The 16901-nt window shown below is 36.5% G+C and overlaps 2 protein-coding genes across 2 annotated transcripts; one reads left to right on the forward strand and one right to left on the reverse strand.

Annotated features, from left to right (window-relative positions):
- The first annotated feature begins 3524 nt into the window (after window positions 1-3524).
- On the forward strand, window positions 3525-7418 carry LOC132053152 (heat shock cognate protein 80-like). The gene is made up of 3 exons (XM_059445032.1): window positions 3525-3715; window positions 5193-5334; window positions 5418-7418. Exons 1-3 carry the CDS (start codon window positions 3593-3595, stop codon window positions 7250-7252), a joined length of 2100 nt encoding a protein of 699 aa, XP_059301015.1. The 5' UTR covers window positions 3525-3592; the 3' UTR covers window positions 7253-7418.
- Window positions 7419-8868: 1450 nt separating this feature from the next.
- On the reverse strand, window positions 8869-12650 carry LOC132053155 (calcineurin B-like protein 3). Its single transcript, XM_059445035.1, has 4 exons — window positions 12529-12650; window positions 11921-12001; window positions 9353-9465; window positions 8869-9233 (listed from the first exon to the last, which is right to left on the reverse strand). Exons 2-4 carry the CDS (start codon window positions 11990-11992, stop codon window positions 9176-9178), a joined length of 243 nt encoding a protein of 80 aa, XP_059301018.1. The 5' UTR covers window positions 11993-12001; window positions 12529-12650; the 3' UTR covers window positions 8869-9175.
- Between the last annotated feature and the right edge of the window lie 4251 nt (window positions 12651-16901).

Genomic DNA, 16901 nt, shown 5'->3' on the forward strand with positions numbered 1-16901 from the left:
AAGAACAAGGTGGGAAACGCACAAGGAAGAAGAGATAATGACAAAAGTGGTAACTCATGTTTGGATATGTTTAAAATAGTCCCTAAACATACTTTCGAGTAGTTTTGGTTCCTTAAGTTTGTTAAGAGTGATTATTTTTCAATAAAATCTATTTGTTATATTTAATGAAAATAGTGAAAATAAAAATATATTTAGCCAGAAACACTAGGCAAGTCTCGTCAAATTCTAGGAACGGCAACATCAAAATTGCAATCACACTTCAGAAATAGAAAGAAAAAAAAAACCTCAGAAATTGCACCATAAAAATAATAGTACCAAAAACCATAAAGAGATTAAGAATAACTTGAACTATCAAAAATTGTGTCTCAAAAGTGAATTCTTGTTAGATCTTATTTTTTTCATAGTTCGCAAAATCTAACCATTATAATTTTTAAAATATTCGATGAAGATAAAACAAAAACAAAAAACTGGTAACTTTTAATTAACTTAAAGGACCAAGATTGATCAAGTAAGTATTTAAAGGATAATTTTAGATCTACCTCTAAATACAGGGCACCATTCAAGTCGAAGTACAATTGTGTTAGTTAATTTCTATTATTTCTAAATAAAAAGGAAAAGTTAGTTAATCGCTCTTGTCATATTTCTTAATTTCATAAGCATTTTTTGTATTTTTAACTCAATCACTTAATATATATATATATATATATATATATATATATATGAATTCATCTAAGCTGATAGTATACAAAATAAAATAAAAAGTAATAGAAGTCTATTATATTTTCTATTGCATAAAATTTTTTGATGGGTTGAAAAGACTCCTAGAAAACATAGGAAATGAAATAAACTAGAAAGTTGATTAGCCTCGTTCAAACCACAAATTTCTTGCAGCAAAAATCCTCATCGAGACTTAAAATGTGCGGATTTGCTGTTTTATGAGTGATACAGTGAACTTTTCGAAAATTGTATCGTTTTTCTTAAAAAAGACATTTGAGGGAATGTGTGACCTTTTCACGGTGCTCGTACCGATACGATCCATTCCCTATCACTTACAATGAGGAGCTAGACGAGTATCCGTAGACCTCTACCTCTGTCTGTCACAAGAGCCCATCCCCCGGTTCAATCAATAGATAGCAGAAAACATACTTTTAAATAAATAAACAGGCTTCCCTCACTTGACCTGCATCCCGAAAAAGAATTCATGTGATCTTCAATAGGAATCCTGTAAAATGCCCTATAAAAATATCAATAGTTCGAGCATCATTGATTTTGTATGTTATTACTACTGCTTGTCAATTTGAATTGCATCAGAATTCTCATTCGAATTTCATATACAAGAACTCGAGACATAAAATGAATCCTTCTTATGAATATTAATATGACTAAAACAATTTTTAAACTAATCGATACCGCATATATAAATCTTTTACTTAAATTATGCCTTATCTTTTAGTAAGTCTGAATTGACCCAATAGATTGCAAATCTTTCAAATAAGTTTCTTCAATGGGATTATGTCTAGCTCGTCGCCTTTAACAACTTTACATACTATATTTCACCCTTATAAACCGATGCACATGGAGGTCGACATAGGATATCTTTAATGTATACATACTATGTGTCGAATTCGCTTGCTTTCTTCGTATGTTTACTTTTTCGTATGTTGACACCCCTTCGTAAGAATCATAGTTCCGCCATTGATATTGTATAATCATGTATGATAGCACATCCGCCTTATTATTCGTATCTCTGTAACCGTTATTTTGTGAAAATGTTGGTTTCTTTGCTGCCCAGCATTCACTCTCATCTAACATTGATGGTTTTACAATTGTTCTACATATAACACTTCGTTAACACTTATCTATTTCAACCATCCGCTTTTGACTATCTATTTAATATCATCATCTATTATTCAATTATATATATCGGAACAACAATCAATATATCTAAATTATTTGCATTATTGAGGATTCATCATTAATGATGTTTTAAGTTGACTGTCAGCCTATCACAACTATTCTCCGTTATTCTGGTTTATAACCGACAAAATGAGCAAACTCATTGTTTACCCGTAAAAAACGGTTCAGTTGAATTTGTAGACGTGGTCAAGGATACGTGAATCAAATTAGGATGTTCGTATTAAGCTAATGTAAATATGCGTAAACAAAGTGAGTGGTAAGGAATAGCCTAGGCTGCCGTTACTAATTCCGATATGCCCGTGGCACCAGAGCTTAGTAAAAGATGACAATAAGATTAAAGCGTAAGCAAAGAATAATTGTGTGAACTGAGTATATTAGCTCGTATCTTGTGTCTTTACAATGGGAATGACAAACCCTATATATACTAAGAGCTATGGGCACATTCCATGTATTACGGCCTTACCCATAATGAGCTTTAAATACATAACAATAATGGGTAATGAAGAGGGCCATAAAGCATGATTACACCGCATTCGTAACGCCTGAACTGACCCGTAATGGAAGACCGTTACACTCTCGTCCGGAGCTGTTCTAATCTCCCACCAGGCCTAGCTTTTTTTTCGATACCGTGGCTATACCACCGGTGGTAATCATGCTGACTCATCTTATGACTTGTCCTCCATGCCACGTGTCCTAACCGTATTGGTCCAGCTGTGTCCTCCGTATTTTGCCCAATACACTCATACCAATAGAATCACTACATGCCATTGGCCAACTCTCCCTGTACTACTATTTAGTTAATAGTATGTTCATCTTTCATGACCCAAAAAAAAAAGAAAAAAAAAAGACATATTTAAAAATACTTTTATTTAATTAGATATATCAAAAGTCATTATTTACTTCAAAAATCTTTTTTTACTTTTCCAATAATAAAATCATGCTTTAATTGACTTTGCAGCTTCCGGGAAGACCGGAACCACAAATAAACGAAAATAGCAGCATCAGCAATGATGACGCAAACACCGGCCCCCGTACTTAAATTCTACTCCTCTTAAAATTTGAATTAATAATTAAAAAAAATAGAACATTCCAGAAACCCCAAACAAACCCCACTATTAACACACTAATAATCCTTATTTATTACCCGGACATGGCGCGGGTTGTAAATATTAGTTTGAAGTAATCAAAATAGAACATTCCAGAAACCCGAAACAAACCCCAATATTAACAAACTAATAATCTCTAGTCCCTCCGTTTGAATCTACGTAAATTTTTTTGAAATAGAAGGTCAAATTTTATAATTTTGATCATAAATTTTAATATTGATCTTTTAAGTTTTAAAAAATAAAATTTATATATTTAAAAACTACACAAAACATACCATAAATCATAATAATTTATAATTTAAATAATTTATAAAATATAAAAAGCCATGATAAAAAAAATCCTTCATGGACCCCCTAATAATAAAAGTTTCACGTAAATAGATAGCGCGGGTTGTAAATTGTAATATTAGCCTGAAGTAATCAAAATAGAACATTCCGGAAACCCGAAAACAAAACCCAATATAAATACCCTTTACTCCTTCACAAATCTCTCCATGATATACTTTGCTTTCTTCTCTCAACACAAGCATAATAATTTTCCAAAGGTTGAAGCATTGTAGATCGGAGCAATGGCGGATACAGAGACGTTTGCTTTTCAAGCAGAGATTAACCAGCTTTTGAGTCTTATTATCAATACTTTCTACAGCAACAAGGAGATCTTTCTAAGGGAACTCATTAGCAATTCTTCCGATGTAAGTCAATCTGGATTTTCATTTGCTTTATACATTCATAGTTACGTCGTTTTGATTTACATCGGGAATTGTGCGCGAAAAGCTGCATATAATTGATTTGATGTTAGTTGTTTGATCGCTCTCGGGAATCGTGCGCGAAATCTATATATATATATATATATATTATATATTGATTTGTTGTTTACGATTTGATGTTAGTTGTTTGATCGCTATAGTTGATTCTGATCATATGTTTAGAGGCATGATTATTTGTGATTCAATGTTAATTGTTAGCTGTATATAATTGATTTGTTAGATGTGTGATTTGATGTTAGTTATTTGATTGATATACTTGATTCTGCTCATATATTGCATGATTGTTTGCGATTAAATGTTAGTTGTTTGATCATCAATGCGTTCTAGAGCAACAAGGCGATATTTCTGCGATAACTCATTAGCTAAGTTTATCTGTATTTGATTTGCCTATGTTCGTTCATAGCTACGTCGTTTTTACTTACCTCGGGAATTGTGCTCGAAAACTGTGTATTGTTGATTCTACTCTTATGTTTTTATTTCATGATTGTTTGAGATTTGATGTTAATTGTTTGATCGCGGCACTGTGTATAGTTGAACCTGCTCATACATGATTGTTCTATGGTTGATTTTACTCATATATGTTAGAAGCATGATTATTTGTGATTTAATGTTAGTTTTATGATACAGGACAATCACTCTCTGTAGTAGATTCTGCGCATATGTTGGAAGCATGATTGTTTGTGATTTAGTTTTTTTTTTTTTTTTTTTAATTTTTTTTTATAGCGGATACTCTCTATAGTTGATTCTGCTCATATGATAGAAGCATGATGTTAGATGATTTAATTTCACTTAGTTGTTCCTAACATGAATTGATTGACAAATCCATACATTGCTTGTTCTATTATTTGTGAAGCCGTTATTTTTCATGTTCACGGCTAGGATTGTAGACTTAGATATTATCATGATGTTACTCTTTGTTTAGAATCGTGCTGGATCTGTTTGTCCATACATATTTTTTTAAAATTTGGAGATCATCTCAAATAAGTGTTTGTTTAGCTGTTGTCTTATATTTCAACCCCAAACTTGAAATATGTAATTGAAGGAGTGTTATCAGTTTTTGCTCAAAACTTCCACCGTGTTTTCGTATCCCAACACAACTTCAACTTTCAAATATCCTTTTTCAACTTAATTTCAAATACTATTTTTTTCAAGTATCAACCAATTCACGTCCAAACACCTACTAGATTTTCTTGTTTACATGGGAAGTTTTAGAACCCTAGTAGTTGGCATTTGCTTGTTCCTGGCTGAATGAGAGCCTTGGAGTGTCTTGCAAAACAAGTACATTATATTTGTTGAAGACTTTTGTTGTCTGTAATATGTTATTGTATGAATGGGCTAATCATTCACCTATAATGTTTCAAATGTATGAGATGCCTGATTATGCTGTTGTTATATATTAAAGGCTTTGGACAAGATTCGCTTTGAGAGCTTGACTGACAAGAGCAAGCTAGAAGCTCAACCTGAGCTCTTTATCCACATCATTCCTGACAAGACCAACAATACCCTGACTATCATCGACAGTGGTATTGGGATGACAAAGGCTGGTAAGTTAGATTATTTGTAGAATTAGTTGGTTCTTAAATTGCGTTGCATTGCAATAATACTCATCTCATTTGTATTATTACAGATCTTGTGAACAACCTTGGTACAATTGCAAGGTCGGGGACCAAGGAATTTATGGAAGCTCTAGCAGCCGGTGCAGATGTTAGCATGATCGGGCAATTTGGTGTTGGTTTCTATTCGGCTTACTTGGTGGCTGAGAAGGTTATTGTGACTACAAAGCACAACGATGATGAACAATATGTTTGGGAGTCTCAAGCTGGTGGTTCCTTCACCGTCACCAGGGACACTTCTGGTGAGAGCCTTGGTAGGGGTACAAAAATGACCTTGTATCTCAAGGAGGATCAGCTTGAATATCTTGAAGAGCGCAGGCTCAAGGACCTGATTAAGAAGCATTCAGAGTTCATCAGTTACCCAATCTCTCTTTGGGTTGAGAAGACCACTGAAAAGGAGATCTCTGATGATGAGGATGAAGAGGAGAAGAAAGACGAGGAAGGGAAGGTAGAGGAGGTTGATGAGGAAAAAGAGAAGGAAGAGAAGAAAAAGAAGAAAATCAAGGAAGTTTCTAATGAGTGGTCGCTGGTGAACAAGCAGAAACCTATTTGGATGAGGAAGCCCGAGGAGATCACAAAGGAAGAGTATGCTGCTTTCTACAAGAGTCTGACAAATGACTGGGAGGAACATTTGGCTGTCAAACACTTTTCTGTTGAGGGTCAGTTGGAGTTTAAAGCCGTCCTTTTTGTTCCAAAAAGGGCTCCTTTCGACCTTTTTGACACAAAAAAAAAACCCAACAATATCAAGTTGTACGTTCGTCGTGTGTTCATCATGGATAACTGTGAAGAGTTGATTCCTGAATTTTTGAGTTTCGTGAAGGGTATTGTGGATTCTGAGGACCTTCCTCTAAACATCTCTAGAGAGATGTTGCAGCAGAACAAGATCCTGAAGGTTATTCGCAAGAACTTGGTGAAAAAGTGCATTGAGTTGTTCTTTGAAATTGCTGAGAACAAGGAAGACTATGACAAGTTTTACGAGGCCTTCTCAAAGAATCTCAAGCTTGGTATCCATGAAGATTCACAGAACAGGACTAAGCTTGCTGAGTTGCTGAGGTACCATTCCACAAAGAGTGGCGATGAAATGACCAGCTTGAAGGACTATGTGACCAGGATGAAGGAAGGCCAGAATGATATTTTCTACATCACTGGTGAGAGCAAGAAGGCTGTTGAGAACTCACCCTTCCTCGAGAAGCTGAAGAAGAAGGGATATGAGGTTCTTTACATGGTTGATGCTATTGATGAGTACTGCATCGGTCAGCTGAAGGAATTTGAAGGTAAAAAGCTTGTTTCTGCTACCAAGGAAGGTCTCAAACTCGATGAAAGTGAGGATGAGAAGAAAAAGAAGGAAGAGTTGAAGGAGAAGTTTGAAGGCCTGTGCAAGGTGATCAAGGATGTGCTCGGTGACAAGGTTGAGAAGGTCGTTGTATCCGACCGTGTTGTGGACTCTCCCTGCTGTTTGGTTACTGGAGAGTATGGCTGGACTGCCAACATGGAGAGAATCATGAAAGCACAAGCTCTCAGGGATTCTAGCATGGCTGGATACATGTCTAGCAAGAAGACCATGGAGATAAACCCAGAGAATGCCATCATGGATGAGCTCAGGAAGAGGGCCGATGCGGACAAGAATGACAAGTCTGTCAAGGATTTGGTTATGTTGCTGTTTGAGACTGCTCTTCTCACCTCAGGTTTCAGCCTTGATGATCCTAACACCTTCGGCAATAGAATTCACAGAATGCTGAAACTTGGGCTCAGCATTGACGAGGATGGTGCCGATGCTGATGTTGACATGCCAGCACTTGAGGATCCTGAAGCTGATGCTGAGGGCAGCAAGATGGAGGAAGTCGATTAAGTCTTTTAGTATGTAGCAGTTCGTTTAATATTCTGTCCCTATAGAAGTTCCATTTCTTTACCCCACCTAGAAAATATGACGCTTTATGTGGTCCTTTTTTTGACAAGAGTAGTCCCAATGCAATGGATCTTGGTTTGGTGGCTATTGAAGTTCTTCCTTCTGCTTTTGTTTGTTTTTTGTGAATGAACTTCTATGCTTATGTCTAAAACTTGGCCCATTTGTCATTATGAGAAAGTTTGCTTATGAACTCGAGAAAACCAGTACTTAAGTGTTGCTTTATTAATTTTTTCTTTTTTCTTTTTGCTGCTTGTGTTTTGGACTGTGAAAAGTCTATAGAAGGAATTCGATCAGTTTAACTACAATTGGCCGACTCTGAATCGTTTGGTTGATTTGTGTCTATTTGGATCAAACAAAATCTATACTAAATCAGTAATCTGAAAATCCTTGGTATTTCAAATATTGATTTTTCATTTGTGGAACTTCTCCGTTGAAGCAACTATTTGTTGTGCCCATGGACTTTAAAGATTGATTGTAACTGCATTCCATATCTTTCTGTCTCTCAAAGAATGATTATGAATGCATTACTTATCTTTTTGTCTCTGAAGAGTTTTTCCTTCCGTTTAAGTTTATCATCCTTGACACCCAACTGATTTGGATGTTTACCACTTGAAAATTCATTTTGCTATACAGACAATAATTTTAAATCACAAGTTTCAGTTGATAATCCCTCCCAAAAAAACTTTTGCTGGCACTTAGAAGCTTTAAAATGCGCATTTGGTTTAGTAAATCTTATCTAAGTGACTACTATAATGCACGGCCTCGTTCCCTGAAGCAAAATATTTGAATTTTATGCTGTTAATTTTTCATTGTCGAGGTCTTTGCTATCATTGACATTTGTTTGAACCATTCCGCGTTGGGTTGATAGGAAATTTTCATAATTGGTAGTATGCCTTTTTATTCTTATTTTTTATATGATTGGTGGTGTATGTATCAACTTCCGCGAGCCAAGTGGCGAAAATAAAAATGTAGTGACTTGATTTGAACTTGAAACCTTAGAATGAATTTAAAACCCCTTAACCAGTGAATCAACCTCTAATCTTATGTTCATGGATTCAAAATCTATATATGTATATGAAAATTCAAAAAATTATCTTATATATACAATGTAATTTTTTGCCGAGGGATTTGGGTGAACACCTTCACATCACCCCCTCCTAGATCCACCCCTGCCGAATACATGCTCTCCCACGAGTACGTATAGATGGGTAACTCTGAGGTAGACAGGAAGAACTTACCTAAGGCCTTTCTGTAGTTCTTTTCTTTTTGAGTTGCTGAAAATCATTAACATTAGGGCTGCCTACCCCAGCTTTTGAAGGAAAAATCCAGCTGCATATTATAAGAATTTGAGAATCACTCACTTTTCAGTCTACCATAATGACCAACTTTAAGAAGAAAACCTATTGCAATATTTCAAAGTGGAGTTTTTCTGGCAGAACAGAGTTGCTAAATGTTCGTCTAGCTGAGCTTAATAGTAGACGTACACGAAGGCTTATAATCGAGCAAATCAATAATGAGCCATTACAACAACTAAACCTCAGTCCCAAAGTCGGGGTCGGTTAAATATGAATCATCCTCACTAACCATATTTCTCCATTTAAACTCATCTCATGCCAAAAGACTTCCAAATAATGAGCTACAATAAGCAAATTAAATTACAATGATGCACAACATCAACAAGGGAACTTAGCATTTGTGCAGTGGTAACAACAATACACAACCCCACTGCCCTCGAAAAGAATAACAAATCATGAAAATGTTGAACTTAAAAAAAGTTGAGCTAAAATAATACTTAGTTTCTTAGTCGAACTGCAACTCTCAAGTATAAGACTACTTCTGTAGGCAATTCAGCTTTGGCAATCCATATCAGGTATCCGGAACTCTCGAGTGAAAGACAAAACTTGGGAATGTAGTCGTTATGTCCCTGTTTATGTGACAACGACATTTAGGTCAATCCATACTAAAAGTATGCCACGGATACAATCACAATATGCCAAACATGATGCTAAATGAAGTGATGTCATTATTCCAAGTGCCACTTACTTAAGATACTGAAGGGTCATATTCTTCAGAAGTGAAGGATGGTGCCGGACCAAATTTCTCCACTCTTCCTTATCAATCTTCCCGTCATGTTTAGTATCAGCTTCTTCAAAAGTCTGCTCGAAAAAACATTACATTTGTTAAGCAGTAAAAAGGCAAATCCTGCAATGCTACCATCCAGCTCCTCCATGAGAAAGAATAGATATTGAATGATCAGAAACAGACACAATAGTGGCCGATAAACTAGCAAATCCCCTATATTTCCATAGATACAGTCAGACCACTCTATAACAGCCAACCTCTATAACAACATTTCACTATAACAACCATGTTTTCTGCGGAACCAATCTTTCATGTTATGTTATGTTATATGTTCTCTATAACAACATTTCGCTGTAGCAACCAAAAATATCAAGGAACAAATGATGTTGTTATAGAGAGTTTTGACTGTACCATACCATTTTGTCGCACAATGCATGGGAGACTTGAAAGAAGAGACCCCAAACTCAGATGTTAAATGGGTTCTCAACTGCTTTCTTACAGACACAATCGAGGCATCAAACACAGGTGGTATCTAGTACATGGAAGCAGCAAAATATAAATGGCTTGAAAGAAGAGACCCCAAACTCAGAAGTCAAATGGGTTCTCAACTGCTTTCTTACAGACACTATCGAGGCATCAAACACAGGTGATATCTAGTACATGCAACAACAACAACATACCCAGTGAATCCTACAATGTGGGGTCCGGGAGGATACGCCCAACCTTACCCCTACCTTAGTGCGCTGTCTCCGGAAGACCCTTGGCTCATTTTATACCCCCTACCTTGAATGGTAGAACAAGGTCGACAAAATTATCGAAGACCTTATTTCTATTCAACAAGAAAAAGCATGAATTTTTGCCTTGGATAGGTTAGATGAGAGTAAACAATTCAAAGCAATTATGAAAATGAAAACAACGAAAGTGAATAAGCCATGATAAACCATTCGGGATCACTAAAAAGCATACTTAAGTTTCAAATCAAGGGACAAGAAACTAAAGATCAATGCAACTACTCGCAAGAAAGGATAGACATATAAAAGACTACCTACTAGCCTTCTACTATGATCCGAGTCCTCCATACTCCTATCTAAGATCATCAAATGAAAAGTGGAGATGCGCCATGGAAGTCTAATCACCTCTCTTCAATAACCTCTATAAATAGCCTCTCGACCTCCATCGGGGCATTTGCATCTCTCCGTATCACATGCCCAAACCATCTCAGCCTCGTTTCCCGCATCTTGTCCTCTACCGAGGCTACTCCTACCTTGTCTCGGATAACTTCATTCCTAATCCTATCGCTCTTAGTGCTCCCACATATCCATCGCAACATTCTCATTTCCGCCACTTTCATCTTCCGAATGCCCCAACACTCCGCCCCATACAACATAGTCGCGCCTAACCACCACTTTGTAAAACTTGCCTTTGAGTTTTGGTGGCACCTTCTTGTCGCACAACACTCCGTGAGGCAAGCCTTTATTTCATCCACCCCGCAACGGTGTGTGACGTCATCATCAATCTCCCCATTTACTTGTATAATAGACCCAAGACTCGAAACTATCTATCCACCTCCCGGGTGCCAAGCTTCACTTCCACGTTAGCCTCACGCACTATATCGCCGAACCGCACCGCAAGTACTGCGTCTTGGTCCTACTCAACTTGAACCCTTTAGACTCGCAGTCCGTCTCCAAATCTCTAGCTTAGCGTTAACTCCGCCGCGAGTCCGGTCAAGGACTATGTCATCCGCGAATAACATACACCATGGCACCTCACCTTGGATTTGCCGCGTCAATCCATCCATCACCAAGGAAAATAAAAATGGGCTAAGAGCCGATCCCCGGTCCCTCGGGAAGTGCTCCGAGTCTCCTCCCATCGGTCTTGCCCCATCACACATGTCCTTGATCGCCCTAATGTACGCCACAAGTACACCTCTAGCCTCCAAACATCTCCATAGAACCTCTCTCGACAGCAAAATACTAGGTGGTATCTAGTACATGGAAGCAGCAAAATATAAATGGCTCCATTCTTATATGTATATATTCATAACCATGGTGTAGAGGCCAACTTGCACGATCATTCCACGGGAGGACCTCTCACACGGTACTGAGTAGCTCCGTCCACTAAAGCTAGGACATATGGGAAGAAATCACCTAGTGTTTTTGTCTCTTCGAGATTTGAACCTAAAACCTTATGGTTCTCAACCCACTTAATTGATATAGGCCACACTTGGGTCCCTTAGTTCCCGGATATATTCACACTTTAAATCAATGAATTGTGTCATGTTACGGTGACCACCGGGGATCAGATGTTGCTACCTTTCCCTATAGTTCTAAGCAACCGAGACACCGCCCTTGAAGAAGATAGAATCCAGATGGGCCAAAACTTTAATGACATGGACAGCAAGCCAATTAATCAAGGGAAAGTAGTAGGCTCATGTGTCACTTATTAATTAAGTAGTTATAAATAGGAAAACCGCTCCTTCAAATAAAAGAAAGACCAAAAATAGTATTTAGTTGTAGGTTGGTGCAATACCTTGTCGATTATGCTCTCAATAATCTCATCTGAAAGGTTCATACCAGTCTCAGCAAGGGTAGCAACCACCATTTGCTTCACCTGCATAATAGAAGTCATATCCTTTATGTCATGCTAAAAATAAGGTGGATAAGAACAATTGCAAATAAACGTAACATTTTCCATATATAGAGAAGCTGAAACTGTGCCATTTAAAAATCGGAGAACAGAGCAGGAATAAGTTGAACACATTTAGGGTGTGTTTGGTATGGAGGAAAAATGTTTTCCAATTTTGACCGAGCATTTAGGGTGTGTGTGGTATGAAGGAAAAATGTTTTCGAATTTTTCCATGTTTGCTCGGTCAACGTTTTTGGAAAAATATTTTCTCCAGGAAAATAAGTTCCTTAAAAATGAGGAAAATGAATTCCCTAGTGGAAGTAGGGAAAGCAAGTTCCACAAGTGACATTTCACGTTAATTGTCTCCTCCCCACCTCCAACACGCCCTACCACACCCCCACGCACTTATTTTTCAAGAAAACATTTTTCTTCATACCAAACACACCCTAAAAAGAGTGAAAGACTCGAGTTTACATGTACAATTAACCACTTCATTATTGTGAAAGGTTTACCTCTTGCCTCTCGATGAAGCCTTGTTGCTTGAGATCATATAGCTGAAAAGAAACTACAAAAGTAATCTATAGCTGTTTTTCTGCAAAAATTGAGCTTGCAGATAACGTTTCCTTTGACATTGTTTATTTTGTTTAGTTGTTGGATTTTAATTTAATTCCTCAAATGCAATTTAATATGCAATAAAAAAGTCAATGCAATAGTTTAATACACGATCCTCTGAAGTTGTGGAGTTGATTTACCTAGTTCGTTTTAAATTTTGTTTTAATACTCCTCGATTATAAGGTAAGTGTAGTGACATGCTTTTTAATTGTGATGTTAACTTTATGATCTCAAAATGGAATTACTTGATGGAATGCAAATAATTTTTTTTTTTAGTTAACTAAAATAGGAAATATGTACATAAAAAATAAAAATAAAAATAACATTGACTATGAAATTAAGAATTTATACAAGTTCCAGCAAGGTTAATCTACTACAACTATTGTATCAGTGAATATTAACTTTCATTTGAAACGAGGAGAGAAAAAAACAAATTCTAAGATTGTTCTTAGGATGAACTAGCTTAGGTCCATGGAAATCATCTCATTGTAACGTGGTTTGCACTCGAATGATTGAGTTGGCTCCTGAACATTACCAGATTGAGATTAACTCATTTGAAACAAAGAACTAGAGGGTTTCAGGTCCACCTTTTGCTTTTTGTTATGGTATGGGGTTCGCCTATAATTGAGTTTAGTGGAATTGGAGGTGACAAATTGACGGATTGAATCAATCTTAAATAGATTAAGACGGATCAACCCATCCAATTTTTGTTTGCATCCTTCGAAATGTTTGTACCCATGCTTGCAACGTCCTAACGCTCGATAGATATCTGCCACAACCATAGGGACCACGGTGTAGTATTTCCCGTCAATGCCACCAAATAAAGCTCCGGGCACAGTGATGAGACGGGTGTGAATATCTCTCGTTGTTCCCTTAGGGAATACCATTGTTCCCAAAAAGCATATTGCAAAAGCGAAGCATCGTTTTTGTTTCCAAGAGTCATATGAGAAAAATTCATCTTGATAATCGGTGAAACTTTGTTGATATCCAAATCTATGATACAAATACTCAAATGGTATCGTGGATCTTTGTAAACATTCTACACCTTTACCCTTTCTAAACCCGAGGCTGTCGACAAATTCTTTTGGTAGAGGTTCCTTTGGAATAATCATGCCACAATTTTGTCATTTTTTCTTCTTATGTAATAAAGCCACATTTTCTATATAACCTCCTATTTCTTCTAACAACGGAGTCATCTCAATGTTGCCGAATCCAACACGGCTTCTCTCATCCCAAAACACAACGGCCGCCCTCACGATATCCCTACACGGCTGGATGTCCATTAAAGACGGTAAATGCCCCAACGCTCCTCGTACGACACGCTGTCCGTAATCTCCTAAATCATTCCACCATGCTTTCAGTTGAGGAGGAACACCCAAAACCATGCTAAATCTCGGGTAAATGTTGTGTTGGCTCATGGCTACCTGCATTCACAAGCGATTAGTTCTACCTAAATAGCACATGGTCCACATAACACGCATGTTCATCCTTCAAACCAATGCATATAACATGATAATCGTCACTCGGGGTCGCGAACCCACTCGGACATTTGGGCAAGTTTAACTAATGGACTTAATACACCTTGGGTATTAAGCCTCCTAGGCTCGTGCATGCTCTTAACGAGGGTTTTGGTTTAGCTCTATCTTAGGCCGACTAGAGCGGGTTTCCTATGACGCAAGGTTCCCCCAAGCGGACAACTTGGGAGTGGAAAGTCCGTGGTCGTAGACTCGCACCGCCGATCGACTAAATCCACAAGATCGATCCAACTAAAGGGGTAATTTAGTAGTGCACGCCGCGAACCGCGAAACCGCTTTAAGTGTGTGAATTGTGTGAATTTTCCAGAGGGAGGAAGTATGGAAATGAATGCCAATTTAATAGAAGTAACAAATATACATATTACATAGCAAAGACAAATAAAGCACAAACACTAATGAAAACATTTAAAAGCATATAAAGCGAAATAAAGAAAAACAAACAAAACATCCAACAAATTATTAATTAACCTAAGTCTGTTGTGGTTTAGAACCTAATGTCCCCAGCGGAGTCGCCAAGCTGTTATACCCCATTTAGGTCCGGTTAAACTAGGTACAACATATTGGTGATTCCTATTTTGCTTAGTTTAAGGAGTCGCCACCTAATTGATTTTAAGGTGAATTAGGGCACCTATTTTATTAACTAAGGTAAAGTCCACCTAAACCTCTGTTAATGGTCTGCTTAATTTTAATTCTAGGTAAGGGTTCTAGTTATCCTAAAGGGAAGGGGTTAGGCATCCTCTAGGATCCGTTAACTACGGTTTACCGGTCAAACTTACGTTAATTAATTAAAGCTAAATAAGGTGTTTAAATTTTAAGAAACGAACTTATAATATTACCAAGATTTTAAAGGAAAATATAATAACGCTGTAGAAATACGCTAAGGCTTCAAAATAAGGATGCTATTTAAAACAAGACTTGTAAAAGAAGGGTCTAAGTGAAAATATAATAGTGCCATTTAAAAATAAGAGTAATAATTTGTATAGAGGAAATTTTAAAGTGTTATTTTAAAAATAAACTTATAAACGCTGCTAATGAAACTATAATAATAAAGTTGGCAAAATATGATAATTTGCATATAAGTAGGAGAAGATGCGGGTTTGTGCAATATTTTGATAAATATTTGAAGCAAACTAAACGATGAAATATTAATTGATTTTGCATTTTAGAAGTATAAATGAAGTACCAAATAGCTAACGAGTTTCTTTATCTCTTATTATCTTTTGCTAATTGTGCTTGGTTGAAAAAATAAGTATAGTGGGATGAATCTTGGAAACAACGTTTTAGAAAATATATTTAAGTTATTATTTACCTATTAATGATATTTCGAAATTTTAGGATAATAAATATAAATCATGACCCTTTTAGCTTAAATATATCACTATACTATTTTGTAAATCAATTATTCTAATCGAAAGGTGAAATATTATGAGTATTATAAATAATTTTAATGTAAAACGAGAATGAAATCTATGATATTAATCATTGGTTTACTACCCATTATTAAGACTAAGCCCCACTAAATTTCCTATGATTCATCTAAGCTAAGAGGACAAAATGAAATAAAGTGTTAGTCAAAACAACACAAATTAAATGCAATGAAATAAAAGAGGGGCACAAGAGATGTAAATAAATGGGCTTAGCCCATTTTTGGGCTGCTGTGGATTATTTCTGCCATTGGGCCTTGGCCCAGAAATTTTATTTTGCTGTGGACTAGGATCTGGATCAGAGACGATTTGAGCAGGTTATGTTGGGTTTTTAGCCCAACTCCGAATGCGGAAGAAAAACGAGTCCCTCGGACTCGTATGCGATGGTCATGCAAAAAAATAAAAGGAAAAGAATTAGTATACGATCAATGGAAGTCAAACATATAAAATGTAAGCTTAAGACAATTCAATAGATTATGTATATATATTATATATTCAAGTATACCTCATGTATACACATTCATAGGGATATATAGAAGGTTAATATTGGAAAGCTTTCGCCCCCATCTTCCCGATGTTGCACAAGTTCCAAGGGATTTCATGAATCCCAGGCATGGCTAACACCGGGGAGGGTTCAAGCTTAATCCATAATGACCAATCTAACCTCCCGCAAACGTGCTTCGGTAAAAGCATACTATTGATATATATAAATATATACTTAATCAAACAGGACACGCTTGCAATATGAGAATTACACAGATCTAGCAAACAGAAAACACAAATAGCTTCTACAAATCTGACCCTACGCTATTAAATTCTTCACGAGACAATTTAGGGACAGGCAGACAACAGACTAATATTTCATAAAATATTTACTAAGCATAGCAACTTGATAACTTTTAATTAACACAGTGGACTGCCTTCATTTAATATATTAACAGGTTCCAAACAAATACAAATGAATTGATGGGTATAAACTAGACAAGATTACTTAACATTCTTGACATGCAACTAGTATTCCAGCATCAATCAGTCAATAATGCACCTTAAGACACATAGAGTTCATTTGAGATATGTTTCATATAGACAGGACGCGGGGCTTGCATATACAGTCCCCCTTAAACTTGTTTAAACAAGTATTTATCAATTATTTTAAACCGAACGATCACTTGACTTTATGCAGCCATTCAACAATCACATGACACCTCTAATAGGCCAAACAGAATTTTAATGATATCATGATATGATAAGAATGATCAAACTAGTAGTTCATACAGGAATATATGATTTTGATGCAGTATAATGGACATAAGC

The sequence above is a fragment of the Lycium ferocissimum genome, chromosome 4 (assembly GCF_029784015.1).
Source record: "Lycium ferocissimum isolate CSIRO_LF1 chromosome 4, AGI_CSIRO_Lferr_CH_V1, whole genome shotgun sequence".
Classification (NCBI taxonomy): domain Eukaryota; kingdom Viridiplantae; phylum Streptophyta; class Magnoliopsida; order Solanales; family Solanaceae; genus Lycium; species Lycium ferocissimum.

What these genes read in the sequence shown, in the direction of transcription:
- LOC132053155 (XM_059445035.1), bottom strand. Translation starts at nt 11,992, where the DNA reads ATGGTGGTTGCTACCCTTGCTGAGACTGGTATGAACCTTTCAGATGAG. An exon ending in TTGAGAGCATAATCGACAAG is followed by an intron (nt 9,466 to 11,920) that starts GTATTGCACCAA and finishes TTTTTCGAGCAG; the next exon opens with ACTTTTGAAGAAGCTGATAC. An exon ending in ATGACCCTTCAGTATCTTAA is followed by an intron (nt 9,234 to 9,352) that starts GTAAGTGGCACT and finishes TCACATAAACAG; the next exon opens with GGACATAACGACTACATTCC.
- LOC132053152 (XM_059445032.1), top strand. Translation starts at nt 3,593, where the DNA reads ATGGCGGATACAGAGACGTTTGCTTTTCAAGCAGAGATTAACCAGCTT. An exon ending in TCATTAGCAATTCTTCCGAT is followed by an intron (nt 3,716 to 5,192) that starts GTAAGTCAATCT and finishes TATATATTAAAG; the next exon opens with GCTTTGGACAAGATTCGCTT. An exon ending in TATTGGGATGACAAAGGCTG is followed by an intron (nt 5,335 to 5,417) that starts GTAAGTTAGATT and finishes GTATTATTACAG; the next exon opens with ATCTTGTGAACAACCTTGGT.